The sequence below is a fragment of the Pempheris klunzingeri genome, chromosome 1 (genome assembly GCF_042242105.1).
Source record: "Pempheris klunzingeri isolate RE-2024b chromosome 1, fPemKlu1.hap1, whole genome shotgun sequence".
In the NCBI taxonomy this organism is placed as follows: domain Eukaryota; kingdom Metazoa; phylum Chordata; class Actinopteri; order Acropomatiformes; family Pempheridae; genus Pempheris; species Pempheris klunzingeri.
The window spans coordinates 167501-186307 of record NC_092012.1 but is presented as its reverse complement, the minus strand read 5'-3'; the positions used below and the strand labels follow the sequence as shown (position 1 = coordinate 186307).

General features: G+C 48.5%; 1 protein-coding gene across 1 annotated transcript in view; it reads right to left on the bottom strand.

Annotated features, from left to right (window-relative positions):
- Positions 1 to 341: 341 nt before the first annotated feature.
- Positions 342 to 18807, bottom strand: part of LOC139201689 (ATP-binding cassette sub-family C member 12-like) — a 21741-nt gene continuing 3275 nt past the window's right edge. Inside the window, exons 3-29 of the mRNA XM_070831085.1 lie at positions 18524 to 18671; positions 16997 to 17233; positions 16711 to 16884; positions 16042 to 16189; positions 14191 to 14339; positions 13990 to 14097; positions 12956 to 13162; positions 12675 to 12746; positions 10984 to 11108; positions 10844 to 10916; positions 10274 to 10477; positions 10010 to 10141; positions 9448 to 9517; positions 8926 to 8976; positions 8310 to 8396; positions 8127 to 8230; positions 7553 to 7735; positions 7081 to 7307; positions 4369 to 4506; positions 2874 to 3063; positions 2482 to 2571; positions 1911 to 2100; positions 1447 to 1606; positions 1287 to 1365; positions 1027 to 1140; positions 782 to 946; positions 342 to 583 (exon numbers count right to left, since the gene is read on the bottom strand). Of these exons, the coding sequence (XP_070687186.1) occupies positions 491 to 583; positions 782 to 946; positions 1027 to 1140; positions 1287 to 1365; positions 1447 to 1606; positions 1911 to 2100; positions 2482 to 2571; positions 2874 to 3063; positions 4369 to 4506; positions 7081 to 7307; positions 7553 to 7735; positions 8127 to 8230; positions 8310 to 8396; positions 8926 to 8976; positions 9448 to 9517; positions 10010 to 10141; positions 10274 to 10477; positions 10844 to 10916; positions 10984 to 11108; positions 12675 to 12746; positions 12956 to 13162; positions 13990 to 14097; positions 14191 to 14339; positions 16042 to 16189; positions 16711 to 16884; positions 16997 to 17233; positions 18524 to 18671 (3718 nt within the window). The 3' untranslated portion in view covers positions 342 to 490. The remainder of the gene's footprint in view (positions 584 to 781; positions 947 to 1026; positions 1141 to 1286; positions 1366 to 1446; positions 1607 to 1910; positions 2101 to 2481; positions 2572 to 2873; positions 3064 to 4368; positions 4507 to 7080; positions 7308 to 7552; positions 7736 to 8126; positions 8231 to 8309; positions 8397 to 8925; positions 8977 to 9447; positions 9518 to 10009; positions 10142 to 10273; positions 10478 to 10843; positions 10917 to 10983; positions 11109 to 12674; positions 12747 to 12955; positions 13163 to 13989; positions 14098 to 14190; positions 14340 to 16041; positions 16190 to 16710; positions 16885 to 16996; positions 17234 to 18523; positions 18672 to 18807) is intronic.

The window sequence follows — 18807 nt, the reverse complement described above, 5'->3', positions numbered from 1 at the left end:
CTGCCGACAGGACTTCAGGATGCCACGGTGTTGGTGTGTTTGAGGAATTCAGTACCTCACAGTGTTGGTGTGTTTGAGGACTTCAGTACCTCACAGTGTTGGTGTGTTTGAGGACTTCGGGACCTCACGTTGTTGGTGTGTTTGAGGACTTTGGGACCTTACGGTGTTGGTGTGTTTGAGGACTTCAGGACGCCACGGTGTTGGTGTGTTTGAGGACTTCAGTACCTCACGGTGTTGGTGTGTTTGAGGACTTCAGTACCTCACAGAGTCCGTGTGTTTGAGGACTTCAGTACCTCACAGTGTCCGTGTGTTTGAGGACTTCAGTACCTCACAGTGTCGGTGTGTTTGAGGTCTTCAGGACGCCACAGTGTCGGTGTGTTTGAGGACTTCAGGACGCCACAGCGTCGCTGTGTTTGAGGACTTCAGGACGCCACAGTGTTGGTGTGTTTGAGGACTTCAGGACGCCACAGTGTTGGTGTGTTTGAGGACTTCAGGACGCCACAGTGTTGGCAGCAGTCAGCAGAGAGGAGAAGAGAGAGTCCGGTCTTTGTTTCAACAGGTCTGGACAATCGAATTCGACGACCTGCAGGACGACAGAGAAGTTCACACAGGTGACCCGGAACATTCTTGGATCATCTGTGAGCTCTCAGAAATATTCCACCATGACACGAACAATTCACACATGAACCCATCATGTCTGAACAAACAGCTGTCAGTGTTAACCTGAAGGGGTCTGACCTGTCCATACCTATGTGACACCTGTCTGACACCTGTTAGTTACCTGTCCTTGGCTGAGGACCAGGACGCGGTCGGCTTGCAACACCGTGTTGATGCGGTGAGCGATGGTCAGCACGGTGCTGCACTCAAACGCCTCCCTGATGGTGGTCTGGATCAGAGCGTCCGTCTCCGCATCGACAGACGCCGTCGCCTCGTCCAATAGGACGATCTGGTGGAGGGGAGGGGGCACACAAGTGAGACAGACAGACAGACAGGCAGAGAGACAGACAGACAGACAGACAGACAGACCTTGGAGTGGTGCAGCAGGGCTCTGCTCAGACTCATCAGCTGTCTCTCTCCCACTGAGAAGTTTCCTCCAGCGTCCGTCAGCTCGGCCTCCAGTTTCCCGTCTAGACTGCAGACCTGATCAATGCCATGAGGAAGAGGAGAAGAAGAAACAACTGGTCATCCAATCAGAGATGAGCGCCTCATCAGTTCAATGAGAGCGATCAGCTAGTAATAATAATAATGATGGCCGCTGTGTAAAATCAGAGGACGAGAACACGTACGGCATCCTTCATGTAGGTCTTCTCCAGCACGGCCCAGATCTCCTCATCACTGTGGCGGCTGAACGGGTCCAGGTTATACCTGCACACACACACACCTGTCGTGTCGTTTCCATGGAGACAGGACAGGAAGTGGGCACTAACAGGAAGCAGGTGAGATTACCTGACTGTCCCAGTGAAGAGCACGGGGTCCTGGGAGATGATGGACAGTTTGGTGCGCAGGTCGGACAGGCTGATGGAGGTGATGTCTACGCCGTCGATCAAGATGCTTCCTGCTGCTGGCTCAACCAGCCTGAAGAGAGCGACGGCCAGAGACGACTTTCCTGGATACACAGACACATTCACTCTCATCTGAGCACATCTGAGCACACCTGACCACGCATGACCCAGACCCTGTCCACTCCAGGTCCAGCTGGGGGGGGCAGCAGTAAAGCTCCACATCTTCCTGGAGATCCTTGAAGTGTTCCCAGTGCTAATGGGACATCCCATCTCAGAATGATGCAGGAAACGTCACCATCGCCATCACCCACCCCGGTAGCAGTACGAAGATGGACGTTGGCCACTGGAACATAATTGCTCTACTGAACTGGATTTAAATTGAAGGGACTCCAGCAGACATGTTCTTACCAGAGCCGGTCCTTCCTACAATGCCGAGCTTCTCGCCGCCTCTGATGTGGAGCTGCAGCCCATTGAGGACAACGGGCGAGTCCTGCCTGTACCTCATCTGATAGTCCAGGAAGGTGATGGCTCCATGCTGAGGCCAGTCCTCTGGGACTGGATTCACCTGCCGCTGGCCCATGGACTCCGAGGGGCAGCCCTGAAACAGGAACGACACGTCAGGGAAAGGACCAACAGGCAGCAGGGCTGGCTGCCAGGATTGGAATGTTTGGGAATGTCTGAGAATGTACGGGAATGTCTGGGAATGTTTGGGAATCTCACGAGTCCAGACTCCACTGTGACCTCAGAGTAGCTGTGATTAGCTCTAAACACTCCCCACTGCTCCTGACTGAGTTTTACAGCTTTGTCCGTGGAAGCGACACTGAACGAACCAGGAACACTGAGAGGCCAAGACAGCAGCTCGCCGTCCGCCTGTCCAGCCGGGTTATAAACCTAAACACGATATCCGGATGGCTCCAGTGAGGTCGCTGAGCTATGCCATCATGTTTATTAGGAGTGTAGAAACACGCCGGTGACTGACCGTGATGTACCGCAGCAGCCACTCCACGGAGATGAACCGGGCCTCTGCCTCCATCAGAGACTGGATCAGATACTGAGAGTTACTCGTCAGCTGGAAACACAAACATGAAACACGTGATTAGAGACACACCTCACATGTTCTGTTCACACCGAGTCACCAGCCGAAGCTTCCATCATAATAGACGTGTGCAGGCTGATTCATGTTTAGGTCAGAGGTCAGTTTGATGATGCAGCTCTCTGTAACGTCTCAGTTCATCCAGAATGCCAGCAGGTCACATGATCCCCGTTATCAGTTCAAGACAGTGGAAACATGGTCACATGATGACGGTCTCAGGGATCAGCCCCCCCTAGAGTTCACATCTGTTAGGTGTGTGTGTCAGGTGATAGTCTCACCTGTATGATGTAGCAGAGAGCGAGGGCCTTCATGGGGGGGCTGCAGACGTCGTTGGAGCTAAAGACAACAAGCAGAGCAACGGGCAGTGTCATGGCGGCACACAGAGCGTCCACCAGGAAGCAGAGCCAGCGCATGGCATAGTTAAACAGCAGGAAGTGGTTGGCGTTGACATCATACAGCCTCTTAAACCTGCAACACAGACGGGAGGGGTCATCCCGAGGAGACACCTGTGGTCCTCTTGTCCAGTTTACACCCCGACAAAAGAGCTCCAGGCAGACTGAACTGTGCCCCCCAGCTAAGATGCTACACTAGCATTAACATGTCAGACATGTTAAACATGTTAAACATTAACATGTCTGACATGTTGAACATGTTAAACATTAACATGTCTGACATGTTGAACATGTTAAACATTAACATGTCAGACATGTTAAACATGTTAAACATTAACATGTCTGACATGTTGAACATGTTAAACATTAACATGTATGACATGTTGAACATGTTAAACATTAACATGTATGACATGTTAAACATTAACATGTCTGACATGTCTGACATGTTAAACATTAACATGTCTGACATGTTGAACATGTTAAACATTAACATGTCAGACATGTTAAACATGTTAAACATTAACATGTCTGACATGTTGAACATGTTAAACATTAACATGTATGACATGTTAAACATTAACATGTCTGACATGTTAAACATGTTAAACATTAGCATGTCTGACATGTTGATCAAGATAAACATTAACATGTCTGACATGTTAAACATGTTAAACATGTTAAACATTAACATGTCTGACATGTTGATCAAGTTAAACATTAACATGTCTGACATGTTAAACATTAACATGTCTGACATGTTGATCAAGTTAAACATTAACATGTCTGACATGTTGATCAAGTTAAACATTAACATGTCTGACATGTTGATCATGTTAAACATTAACATGTCTGACATGTTGAACATGTTAAACATTAACATGTCTGACATGTTGAACATTAACATGTCTGACATGTTGAACATGTTAAACATTAACATGTCTGACATGTTGATCAAGTTAAACATTAACATGTCTGACATGTTGATCATGTTAAACATTAACATGTCTGACATGTTGAACATGTTAAACATTAACATGTCTGACATGTTTAACATGTTTAACATGTCTGACATGTTAAACATGTTAAACATTAGCATGTCTGACATGTTGAACATTAACATGTCTGACATGTTGAACATGTTAAACATTAGCATGTCTGACATGTTGAACATTAACATGTCTGACATGTTGAACATGTTGGACATGTTGAACATGTTGAACATGTTAAACATTAACATGTATAGCTCCAGCATGTTGAACATAAACATGCAGAGGAGCTGAAATGCTTCAGGGAAAACTGCAAAAATTATTTAAGGTGAGGGACAGACAGATGGGAGACAGACAGGTGTAAGGTTTGAGACAGGTGTGAAGTGTCTTACAGCTGCGTGTACTGGGGGCTCCTGCCATAGGCCTGGATGGTGCTCAGGCCCTGGATGATGGAGGAGCACAGAGAGATGCAGGGAGAGCGACTGGTGTTCTCCATCTTCTTTAACTCACAGACGTTCTTCAGGAACGTCCTGCTCGGAAAACACGAACTGTCACTCCACTATCACTCTACCGTCACTCCATCGTCACTCCACCGTCACTCCATCGTCACTCCACTATTACTCTACCATCACTCCATTGTCACTCCATCGTCACTCCACCGTCACTCCATCGTCACTCCACTATTACTCTACCGTCACTCCATCGTCACTCCACTATCACTCTACCGTCACTCCATCGTCACTCCATCGTCACTCCACCGTCACTCCATCGTCACTCCACTATTACTCTACCATCACTCCATTGTCACTCCATCGTCACTCTACCGTCACTCTACTGTCACTCCGCTGTCACTCTACCGTCACTCCACTATCACTCTACCGTCACTCCGCTGTCACTCTACCGTCACTCCATCGTCACTCCATCGTCACTCCATCGTCACTCCACTATCACTCTACTGTCACTCCACCGTCACTCCACTATCACTCTGCCGTCACTCTATCGTCACTCTACTGTCACTCCACTATCACTCTACTATCACTCCACCATCACTCCACTATCACTCTACCGTCACTCCACCATCACTCCACTATCACTCTACTGTCACTCCACTATCACTCTACCGTCACTCCACCATCACTCTACCGTCACTCCACCATCACTCCACCGTCACTCCACTATCACTCTACTGTCACTCCACTATCACTCTACTATCACTCCACCATCACTCCACTATCACTCTACCGTCACTCCACGATCACTCTACTGCCACTCCGCTGTCACTCTATCACTCTACCGCCACACTACCGTCTCTCTACTGTCACTCCACTATCACTCTACTATCACTCCACTATCACTCTGCCGCCACTCTATCGTCACTCCGCTGTCACTCCACCATCACTCTACTGTCACTCCACTATCACTCTACTATCACTCCACTATCACTCTACTATCACTCCACTATCACTCTACCGTCACTCCACCATCACTCTACCGTCACTCCACTATCACTCCACCGTCACTCCACTATCACTCTACTATCACTCCACCGTCACTCCACTATCACTCTACCGTCACTCCACCGTCACTCCACGATCACTCTACCGCCACTCCGCTGTCACTCTATCACTCTACCGCCACACTACCGTCTCTCTACTGTCACTCCACTATCACTCTACTATCACTCCACTATCACTCTGCCGTCACTCTATCGTCACTCCGCTGTCACTCCACCATCACTCCACTATCACTCTACTGTCACTCTACTGTCACTCCACTATCACTCTACTATCACTCTACTATCACTCCACTATCACTCCACTATCACGCTACTATCACTCCACCGTCACTCCACCATCACTCCACTATCACTCTACCGTCACTCCACTATCACTCTACTGTCACTCCACTATCACTCTACTATCACTCCACCGTCACTCCACTATCACTCTACCGCCACTCCACCGTCACTCCACGATCACTCTACCGCCACTCCGCTGTCACTCTATCACTCTACCGCCACACTACCGTCTCTCTACTGTCACTCCACTATCACTCTACTATCACTCCACTATCACTCTGCCGTCACTCTACCGTCACTCCACTATCACTCTACTGTCACTCCACTATCACTCTGCCGTCACTCTATCGTCACTCCGCTGTCACTCCACTATCACTCTACCGTCACTCCGCTGTCACTCCACCGTCACTCCACTGACCGTGATCCTCAGAAAATATTCCTCCTGGTTTATCCTGTGGTGTTCCTGATGAATCGGTTTGTGTGTTTAATGAATTTGTGGTTAATGGGACAAACCCCAGCGTCACAGGTACAGTCAGACTTATATGAATCCGTGTAAATCAGTCAGTTGTATCCAGCTGTGCAACATGATAGCAAACCTTCACTGGACAGGAAATAGTGGCGTCCTGCTCTGTTTATGGATCTTTTCACATTGTTGATCTGCACTTTATTAAACTGACTGACTGAGCAGGTGTGGATGATTTTCAGATCAGACCTTCTATACCGACACATAAACCGGACCACAGTGGTCTATTTACCTTTGACATAAACATTATCATCACTCCAGCTCACACTGATAATATCTGCCTGTATGCAGACGATACAGGCTTTTATGCATCTGATTTCCCTTGTACTGAAGTTAAATTGAGTTTAACGTCAGACGTTGCATCAGGATCTCAGTAAGAATATGTTCCTCTTAGGATATCATGACTCCAGACACAGATCTCTGGACTTCACATATTTACCGGTACTGATATTGACACTGCTTGACCTTATAAATTCCTGTGAATGTGGCAGCATGTGGAGCAACTGGCACGAAAACTAGAGATAAGTTTAAGATGATTCCTTCTTTTAGAATGAAGTTAAAATGAGGGAAAAATATGTTCAGTGTCTGCTCTTCAGTACGGAGAGCTCCATCCTCATGCAGCACCACCTTAAGTCAAGTCCAAGTAACTTTTGATGAGCAGCAGCAACAGCAGCCTGTCAGGTCTCTAGTCTTATCTCTGGGGTCTCAGGTTTCAGGTCTGAGGTCTGTGTTCTCAGACCACTTGGATCACGTGGTGTCTTTGATGAACTTCTGCTGACTCACCGGAGGAGGAAGGTGAAGAGGGTCACCAGGACGAAGACAGGCAGCAACATGATGGGGAAGATGATGGAGTTGATGATGCAGACGCAGATGGCGATCAGACAGAAGAGCAGCAGGGCATTGAGATGGTGAGGCACCAAAGAATCCACCTCGTCCTGATACCTGGAGAAGCAGTTAAGGATGCGGCCGCTCGGAGTCGTGTCAAAGAAACTCATTGGACTGCAGATGACCTGAGGGAGACACCAGCCAATCAGTTGTCTGCATTCTTACAATAGCCAACCAGCTGTCTGCATTTTCACACCAACAAACAAGACTTCCTGTCCAATTAATGGTCTTAGCGATGGGAGGATGTGTGAATACTGCCCCCTGCTGGACAACAGGTTGACACAGGCTGTCCACTCACGTTCAGGTTTTGGGTGTCGGGTTAGGGAACAGTTTGCCATTAGAACAAGATGGACCACAGTGAGGCTCTGACCTTGCTCAGCAGGCCGTTGTGCAGCGCCGTGGAGGCGTGGAATGTCACCTTGACGTAACAGAAACATTTGATGACACAGGCGGCGAGCAGGAAGACGATCATTATGCCAAACATGAGCTGGTAGAAGGACAGGTTGGCGTTCAGAGACACGTCTCCTCGCTGTGACCACGTCACGTTGGCAGTCTGAGGAACAACACGGAGACAACCTGAGTCCAGCTGGAAGCCCCCCCCACTGCAGATGAACAACCACACACACACTGAGCACACACACACACACACACACACACAGCAGACGCTCTGACATCTCTGCAGCTGCAATTATTCATTCAGCTGCGTTTTTAGCTGCAACCAAAAAACGTGTTTGGTTTATGAGGACATAAACACGTGTTCTGACTTCCTGACAACCAACAAGTCAAAGTCTTCCTGCTCTATCTGTGTGATTATTGATTAGTGCTTATTGATTCAGTGGAAAGCAGCTGCAGCTGGTGTTTGGGGTTTTAAAGGCTGACAGCTCACTGACCATCTCCACAGAAACATTACAACCCCCCCCAAGGCATCGTGGGAGGAGTCTCACCCCGTGTCCCTGCTGCAGCCAGTAGCTGAGCCACCAGTAGCTCAGAGCTGTGACCACGATCAGCACGATGAAAAGGAGGAAGACGAAGACACTCACACAGAAACCTGCAGCAACATCAGACACAGCTGTCAACACGGGGCTTTTATTTTGAAGGGCACAGTGTGCGTGTGCGTGTGTGTGTACCTCCGGCTGCCTCACAGTACTGTCCAAACGTTTTCCAGGTGATCAAACTGTTCTTGTTTTTCTCCTGGTCGATCAGCTGATCAGCAGCTTCACACAGAACACATACACATTGTTGATTGCGGTATTGATCCACAATAAAGAAAACTTCACATATTAATTCATTCATTAACACTGATTCATTCTATACATGAAACACACACGCACAGTGCAGCAGTGATCAGGATAGTAACTAATAACTGCAATATTTCTCAGCATGTGATCATGTGTCATTTTGGCGCCACCTGTGAGCGGCACGGGTCACTTCCTGTTTACATCAGATGTTTTTGTCTCCATGGCAACTGACACACACACAAACAAATATGAGTTGTTGGTGGTGCAGCTGGATACTCGGTCGGAGTCACGGCTCCAAGATACTACAGACTTCACATGTGTTAGGACAGGACTTACAGCCGAGTCTTATACATGATATGAAATGTTTTGGGTTGTTTTTACTCCCAGTTCTAAATAAAAAGTGACCACACGTGTTCATCTACGACACGCCGAAGACACGGGTCAGCGCGTCCTCGCGAGGACGTTTGTGTTTGGGTGGATACCAGTGGGCGTCTCATGGACTCACGTATGCAGTCGGCTGACGGGGCGTCTGTGCTCTCATCCGACATGTCGAAGGCTGCGGGGAACCAAGCAGGCCGTTATTCACAAAGCAGTCACATGACCAGATCACCACGTGACAACAATACGACAGGTGCAGTGTCACAGAGGACGAATTCATTCAGCCCGGAAACGCAAAGTCAGACAGTTGTCATGGTGACCACACAGCTGGTCTCAGACCAGGTGGTATGACGACAGGTGAGTCCATCTGCACAGACTCGGTCGGGACTCAGAACACACAGAAACAGGGGCTGACCCCTGGAGTCACAATCACAAACATCTGACATCATCATCATCTTCATCATCACTGACAGACCAATCAGACGAGCCGATGTCTTCAGTCCACTGAGACAGCAAACATCAAACGTCTCAGCTGCCAACAAATCCATAATAATAATATAATAATAATAATAATAATAACATGTAGTCATGTATAATTTGTTAGAGACACATGATGTCATAAAACAACCTGAATATGACCCCCCCGTACCTGGATTGACTGTCCCTCTGTCAAGTTGGCCTTTCAGCTCCACCTTCTTCTTCTTCTCTTCTCTCTGAGGCTGGAAACAGGAAACAGCAGCACCATGTGACGACCTTAAACAGACATTTTACTAAAATAATAAAAACTGAATCTTGAGGTTCTGCTCATTTTCTTCAATTCTTGAAGGTTCCTTCAGTCTCTCAGTGATCCACTGATAGTTGTCTAAACATCCAGGGGTTCATCCTCTGCAGACAGGAGCTGCTGTCTGCTGGTTCATCCTCTGCAGATAGGAGCATGGACACTGATGGGAGGGAAAGAAATGGGTCTGAAGGAGACCTGCTGACCAGCTGACGTCCCAGTTGACAGGTTTTTTATGAGTTTCTGTTGTCATAGTGATGGTTTTACCTGTGGGATTATCATGGGGGGGGTTAAACCAGCACAGTCTGAATGGACTTTTGGTGCAGCGTGTTGAGGGTTACAGACAGTCTTGAGTGTTTGGTCAGAACACCCCCCTCCCCCACCAGAAACCAACACAAAGAGACCCCCCGAGGAGACCCAACTGCTAACGTACCATCCTCTCCAACAGGTGTTTTGTGACAAGCTCAGCATAGTGTCCCTTCTCCCTCATCAGGTCCAGGTGATTTCCTGCTTCTAGCACCGTCCCATCCTTCAGGACCAGAACCTCGTCACAGAACTCCATGAACTGACGGACCCAGAGACACAGACCCCCGGTCACTCCATCAGAACACACCCACCGAACCACAGGGGACCACACAAGTCCGCACCGCTGCAGGGACGACCTCAAGCTAAGCTCTACAGACCAGTCTGGACTAACCTGGAGCTGATGGGTAATCAGGATGACGGACTTCCCCCGCAGCTCCTTCCTGATGCACTCTTGGAACACATGTGTTCCTACGTGGGCGTCGAGGGCAGACAGCGGGTCGTCCAGCAGGTACAGGTCTCTGTCGGCGTAGACGGCTCGGGCCAGACTGATTCTCTGTCTCTGCCCCCCCGACAGGTTGACACCCTGCTCTCCAACCTGGAGACACAGCGTCTTGTATCAGGAGGACGTCTGAGGACAAACTCGGCGGGTTTGATGTGTTGATGTGTGGATGTGTTGGATGTGTTAAACTGTCAGAATTCAAATTAAAAATAGTTGAGGAAGGTTATTGTCAGATTAATCGATGATGACAAATGTCATCAGTCACATCTTCATAACCGGATTAATTACATTAAATTAGCTCTGACTCCCATTAAACACACTGGATTTAAATGTCATGCACACAATTTGGCAGAACAGCCAAAGACCAACGGCACAAAATTTAGCTCAGAGTGGATTTTATACTGGTTCAAAAGTGGAGTGCACCCGGGTTCAGACCGGTTTAGACTGGTAGGTGTATCTCACCAGCGTCTGGTCACCATGGGGCAGGATGGCCAGGTCAGCATCCAGGCTGCAGCTGTTCAGGACTCTGTTGTACCTGCAGAGGATCCACACATCAGTTCAGGTGTCGCTTGAATCAGTTGCCCCATAAGAGCACCGCCTACCTGAACCGGTCCAGAGGCGCCCCCATCAGAATGTTGTCCTCAACCGTCCCAAAGAATATCCAGGCCTGCTGGGAGGCATAGGCGATCGACCCGTCCACACAGACCGAGCCCTGCTGCAGGTACATCTGATGGACAGACAGGTGGACACGGCGCAGACAGACAGTCAGATGGACAAAGTGGAGACAGGGTACAGACAGACAGACAGTGTGATGGGAAAATAATTAGAACGCTGCTGCTCGTGTTCTGACGAGAACTAAAAGAAGAGACCACATTTCTCCTGTACTGGCTTCTCTTCATTGGCTTCCAGTAAAATCTAGAATAGAGTTTAAAATCCTTCTCCTCACCTACAAGGCTCTTAAGGGTCAGGCCCCATCATATCTTAAAGATCTTATAGTACCGTACTACCCCACTAGAGCACTGCGCTCCCAGAATGCAGGTCTACTGGTGGTTCCTAAAGTCTCCAAAAGTAGTTCAGGAGCCAGAGCTTTCAGCTATCAGGCTCCTCTCCTGTGGAATCTCCTTCCAGTTTGGGTTCGGGGGGCAGACACCCTCTCTACATTTAAGAGTAGACTAAAAACCTTCCTTTTTGACAAAGCATATATTTAAGGGCTGGATCAGGCCTTAGACCAGCCCCTAGTTATGCTGCTATAGGTTCAGACTGCCGGGGGACTCCTATGGTGCACTGAGCTCCTCTATTCTCTCTCCTCCTCTTCCTCTCCATCGTTATGTCTCATGTCAGTCAAATGTCTGCCTCTAACTTGCTGTCTTCCCCGGAGCGTTTCTGTGCTTTCTCATCTCTCAGGTTCCTGTGGATCCTGTGGATCCTGGTCCTGGCCCTGCTGATGTGGTTCTCTGGTTCCTGCGGGTCCTGGTCCCGGTCCCGCTGATGTGGTTCTCTGGTTCCTGTGGATCCTGGTCCTGGTTCTGCTGATGTGGTTCCCTGGTTCGTATGGATCCTGGTCCTGGCCCCGCTGATGTGGTTCTCCACCAGCCAATGGATGTGCGTCTGTCCAAGGCTCCAGCCTGTCCGTCCTTGGGAGCTGGATCTCTCCTTCACTGTGGTGCTCCTGGAGGTTTCTCTTTTCCCACTGGGTTTTTTGAGTTTTTCCTTCCCGAAGAAGGAGGGTCATAAAGGGCAGGTGATGCCTCGGACTGATCCATCGGACTGATCCACTGGCCTCATCGACTGCTGGACTCTTTATTAGATTGCTTGTTTGCTTACACTTGTTTATTTCAGTGAACTTTGTAAAGCACTATGAGACACTCTGTTGTGATATTGGGCTATACAAATAAAATTGAATTGAATTGAATTGAATTGAATTGAATTGAATTGTTTCTCACCACTCTCTTACCTTGTCCTTGTACAACTATCTACATTGTATTGTCTTCTCTGTCTGCTCTGCAACTCTACACATCTGCTGTTTAGACATTATCATGTTATCGTGTGGGAGCAGTCTGCCCCCCGAGATCCTCCTTTCTGTGTCACATAAAAACTCCTGTGGAGAGTAGGACTTTGTCTCACTCTCTGCAGACTGCTGTGCACTCTGTCTGATTGTCTGACCTTCTATAAAGACATCCTGTTTTCCAAACTCTTATTTCAGTTCTCACCAATAGAATAATTTCCACAACAGACAGACAGACAGGGTGCAGACAGACAGACGGACACGGTGCAGACAGACAGGTGGACTCACCTGTTCTAACAGACTGCAGATCAGTGATGTCTTCCCGCTGCCAACGTTCCCACAAACACCCAACAGGCGGCCCTGGACAACCACACACACCATCTTCATCACCATCATCACCATCATCATCATCATCACAATCTTCATCACCATCACCATCATCACCATCATCACCATCATCACCATCATCATCCTCACCATCTTCATCACCACCATCATCATCCTCACATCGTCATCACCATCATAATCTTCATCAGATTCATCAGACAGGTGTATTACAGTAATCTGACCTTGTGTAGTGTGAAGGAGATGTCCCTCAGGGTGGGCAGCAGGTCGGAGGTTCTGATTTTGGACACCAGGCCGTCCCTGTCCTCTGTGTGGGGGGGGTGAGGAGGTTTGGTCCAGGACAGCGAGGCATTCTTTAGGATGACAGCTGCTGACCTGCAGTCTGTGTTCTGGATGACATACGACTCTGGATTCTCTATGAGCAGTAACCTCTGCAAAACACACACAATCAATCAATCAATCAATCAATCAATCAGTGTTTCTCTCTCCAGCTCCAGGTCACAGCAGTGTTTCTCTCAGACTGTTTCCATAAAGAGCAGCTCAGAACAAACTCTTTCATTCAGAGACCAAAGATTCAGGAATTCAACAGGAAGGATTCAAGAATCCCCACAGAGCAGCTCAGAGATTAGATTAGGACACAGTGGAGGAAGAACTCCCCTTTAACGGGAGGAACTCCCCTTTAACGGGACGAACTCCCCTTTAACGGGAAGAAACCTGGAACAGAACCAGGCTCAGAGGTGGGGGGGGCATTCTGTCAGGGTCGGTGGCTGACGATCCACAGCAGGAGAACCAGGACCAGGATCCACAGGAACCTGAGAACCACAGCAGGAGAACTCATATCACATATTAACTGTTGTCATGTTTTTACCTGCTACCATATTGATCAGTATCAGTCACATTGATCAGTATCAGTCACATTAATCAGTACTGTAGTTACTGTTAGTATTTTAGTTGCTGTTGGTTCTCCCTCTCTCTCCCAACATGGACCCCAACAGAAAGCCCCCCCCCCCCGAGCCTGGTTCTGTTTGAGATTTCTTCCCGTTAAAGGGGAGTTCTCCCGTTAAAGGGGAGTTCTTCCTCCACTGGGTCCTAATCTAATCTCTGAGCTGCTCTGTGGGGATTCTTGAATCCTTCCTGTTGAATTCCTGAATCTTTGGTCTCTGAATGAAAGAGTTTGTTCTGAGCTGCTCTTTATGGAAACAGTCTGAGAGAACACTGCTGTGACCTGGAGCTGGAGAGAGAAACACTGATTGATTACCTGGAGGCGACCAATGGACACGGCAGCTTCAGCAAGCGACTTGATGGCAGTGGGCAACATGGACAGAATGAACCTCATGCAGTTGAAGATGGTGACAACAGGATAAGCCTGATGAAAAACAACACAGAGTGAGACCAGGACACAGGACGGGGGGGGTAGTAGTACCAGTACAGGTACGAGTACCTGTCAGTCAGTACTGACCGTGCTGGTGTTCAGAGGGAGGCCCAGCCAGGTGTGGACGATGAAGGTGCACATGGTGGCGATTATGGGGACCAGAGGGCTGATGGTCACACTGAAGTTCTGAATGAGAGCAGCTTTCTCCAACATCCTCCTCTCTGAGGTCCTGATGTCTGAGACACACACACATACACACAGTGAGTGGAGGGGGGGGGGTGGACTATTGCCCACAGTGTTTCTGTCAGTCGTCAATAACTCTGAACATTACTTTTGATCAGATCTTCTCTAATCAGTGACCTGTCCGGCCTGACCTGCAGGCTGACACCTGCCTGCTGCTGGTCGCAGTGAAAATGTGGAGCAGAATTTAATTCATTTGGCCGTTCCCTCAATAATAAAGCAGAATGGATTTGATCATGACAGCACAGACAATGAACTGACATGGACATGGAAACAACACTGTAACAACACGGTAACAACAAGATAACAACGGGTAACAACAAGATAACAACACAGTAACAACAAGAAAACATGGTAACAACAAGATAACAACACGGTAACAACAAGATAACAACACAGTAACAACAAGAAAACACGGTAACAACAAGATAACAACACGGTAACAACAAGATAACAACAGGTAACAACAAGACAACAACACGGTAACAACAAGATAACCACACGTAACAACAAGATAACAACACGGTAACAACGCAGTAACAACAAGATAACAACATGGTAACAACACGGTAACAACAAGATAACAACACGGTGACAACAAGATAACACGGTAACAACACGGTAACAACAAGATAACAACACGGTAACAACATGGTAACAACAAGATAACATGGTAACAACACGGTAACAACACAATAACAATCAATCAATCTTCATTTAAACAGCACCAATTCATAACAGCTTTCTGTCAGGGTCCATGTTGGGTGGAGGTTGGAGAGAGAGAGAGAGAGAGAGAGACAGAGACAGAGACAGAGAGAGAGAGACAGAGAGAGAGAGAGAGAGACAGAGAGAGAGAGAGAGAGAGAGACAGAGAGAGAGAGAGAGAGAGAGACAGAGAGAGAGAGAGAGAGAGAGAGAGAGAGAGAGAGAGAGAGAGACAGAGAGAGAGGGAGGGAGAACAAACAGCAACCAATATACTAACAGGAACTAGAACACTGACAATAGGAATATGACTAATAAATTAGCAATATGGTAGCACTGAAAAACATGATGAGTGGCCGATGATTCGCAGCACTGGGAGCACAGTGCTCTAGTGGGGTAGTACGGTACTATGAGCTCTTTAAGAGATGATGGAGCCTGAACATTAAGAGCTTTGGAGGTGAGGAGAAGGATTTTAAACTCTATTCTAGATTTGACTGGAAGCCAGTGAAGAGAAGCCAGTACAGGAGAAAGATGGTCTCTTCTCTTAGTTCTCGTCATGGGGCCTGATTTTAGCAATATTACGGAGAAAGAAAAAGGCAGTTCTAGAAATCAGTTTAATATGGGAGTTAAAATCCTGATCAAAGATTCCTCCCAGTGGAGCTGGAGGCCAGAGTAATGCCATCCAGAGCAGTTATGTTGGTAGAAAAGGTGTCCCTAAGGTGTCTGGGGCCAAGCAGAATAACTTCAGTTTAGTTTGAGTTTAGCTGTTCATCCAGGGCTTTATGTCTTTAAGGCAGACTTGGAGTTTAGCCAACTGATTGGATTCATCAGACTTTATTAATAAGTAGAATTGGGTATCATCTGCATAACAGTGGAAATTAATGTGTGTGCGTGCTTCCTGATAATTACCCAGAGGAAGCATGTATAAGGTAAATAGTAACAACACGGTAACAACATGGTAACAACGGGCTCGTCTCGGTGGCTGTCTCTCGGTACCTGTGATTCTGTCCCTGAAAGACGTCTCCCACACAAACATCTTGATGAGTTTGATGCAGGTCAGGAGCTCGTTGATGGTTCGCACTCGAGTGTCGGTGATGGTGACGGCTCTCTGCTGGAGCCCACTGATGAGCCTGGCAAACACCAACTGACACACACACACACACACGATGATATGATTATTGTTGTATGTACTGTGACTCTAGCGTCTCTGACCTCAGGAGGTTTAATGATCTGTGTGACCATCAGACATTTAAAAGTTGCTCATGTCTGTCTTTGTTCAGCAGCAACAAACTCAGCTGGAAGTCTGATGTCTGTCAATTTAATGAAGACAGACGTCTCTAAACTGTACACATCGTTACTGATAATCACTCAAACTGTTCCACGTATGTACTGGATGTGAGAGCGCCCTCAGCTGGATGACAGGTAGAGCTACTTCTGCTGTGACTGTTGTGATGTTTGGGTTGGTCACAGCTGGAGTTTCTAAAAAGAGGAGGTGCTGACACGGAGGACGTCACAGCTTGAATAAAGCTGCTGTTGTCTCCAGACCTCCAGACCAGACACCATCAGGGAGATCTACTTTATGCTAAGCTAAGCTAACCAGGTCCATTCTCCAGCATGTCTCACTCTCAGCATTATCTCAGATGTGTCGGCGGTGTGTCCACACACCTGTAGGAGGATGAAGACGAGAAAGATGAAGAAGCCGATGAGAGCTGTATAGTTGAGGATGTAGCAGGAGTAGATGGAGCAGGCGATGAGCAGGAGGGGGAAGGGTAGCACTAAAGGGCCCAACAGGACGGCGTCAAACAGCCGGTAACTGTCACTGGTCAGCACGTTCACCATCTACAGACAGACAGATCACTATATAGTTTGGTTAACAGTTTCCCTTTTCTACCAGTCTTTGTGCTAAGCTAGGCTAACCCGCCCCGACCCTCTGTGATTGTGAAACTCTGACCTGTCCGACGGAGATGCTGCTGTGCGTCCTCAGAGAGAGGATCTTGTGGAAGCCCAGCATGCAGAAACCTGCTTTCAGCCTGATTCCTGTCCTCAGGTTGATGGCCCAGTTCAGAGTGAGACAGCCGACCCTGAAGAGCTCGACAGAGACCAGACCCAAACACAGGGCCACGCCCCCCCAAACCGATGAAGACTCCGGATGGAGGATGTAGTTGAGGATCTCATGGACCAGGACGCCCTGACAGGACACAGAGACATAAGGACCAGTCTATAGTTATACAGGTCTGTGGGGACGCACAGGGACATTATAGAGGTCTGTGGGGACGTTCTAGAGGTCTGTGGGGACGTTCTAGAGGTCTGTGGGGATGTTCTAGAGGTCTGTGGGGACGTTCTAGAGGTCTGTGGGGATGTTCTAGAGGTCTGTGGGGGCATTATAGAGGTCTGTGGGGACGTTCTAGAGGTCTGTGGGGACGCACAGGGATGTTATAGAGGTCTGTGGGGACATTCTAGAGGTCTGTGGGGACGCACGGGGACATTATAGAGGTCTGTGGGGACGTTCTAGAGGTCTGTGGGGATGTTCTAGAGGTCTGTGGGGGCGTTCTAGAGGTCTGTGGGGGCGTTATAGAGGTCTGTGGGGGCGTTTTAGAGGTCTGTGGGGGCGTTCTAGAGGTCTGCGGGGGCGTTATAGAGGTCTGCGGGGGGCGTTATAGAGGTCTGCGGGGGCGTTATAGAGGTCTGCGGAGACGTTATAGAGGTCTGCGGGGGGGTTCTAGAGGTCTGCGGGGACGTTATAGAGGTCTGTGGGGGGCGTTATAGAGGTCTGCGGGGACGTTATAGAGGTCTGCGGGGACGTTATAGAGGTCTGCGGGGACGTTATAGAGGTCTGCGGGGACGTTATAGAGGTCTGCGGGGACGTTATAGAGGTCTGCGGGGACGTTATAGAGGTCTGCGGGGGGCGTTATAGAGGTCTGCGGGGGACGTTATAGAGGTCTGCGGGGGCGTTATAGAGGTCTGCGGGGACGTTATAGAGGTCTGCGGGGGCGTTCTAGAGGTCTGCGGGGACGTTATAGAGGTCTGCGGGGATGTTCTAGAGGTCTGCGGGGATGTTCTAGAGGTCTGTGGGGACGTTCTAGAGGTCTGTGGGGACGTTATAGAGGTCTGTGGGGATGTTCTAGAGGTCTGTGGGGACGCACAGGGACGTTATAGAGGCTAACCTAACTTGGATGCGAGGCTACAACCCGTCCCAGCATGCTCCTGGCTCGTGTCGTGCAGGACAATAAAATTGATGAAATAAGACACAGCTGATTGGTGGAGCTGAAATGAGGAGTTACCTGAAGGATGGCTCAACACAGAACCCTGAAAAACCTGATGAGCCCCATCAAAACAGAGCAATATGGACATGTTGGATGACATCAGAGCCTACAGGTGTGTTGATGACATCAGAGCGTACAGGTGTGTTGATGAGCATACACGTGTGTTGATGACATCAGAGCGTACAGGTGTGAACAGGTGAGGTGAGGAGACTCACTGAGCCGAGGAACAAAGATGTGATGAAGAGGAGGCCGATGAAGAGGACGAGCAGCAGTCTGTCTCTCTGGAAGTGAAGAAGAACTCGAGTCAGAGACGCTTCCTGTCGACCCACTGCACACACTTCCTGTTCCCACAGCGCCAGCAGCCTGAAACACACACACACACACTGATATATACACAGAGATACACACACACACACACACACACACACTGATATATACACAGAGATACACACACACACACACACACACACACTGATATATACACAGAGATACACACACA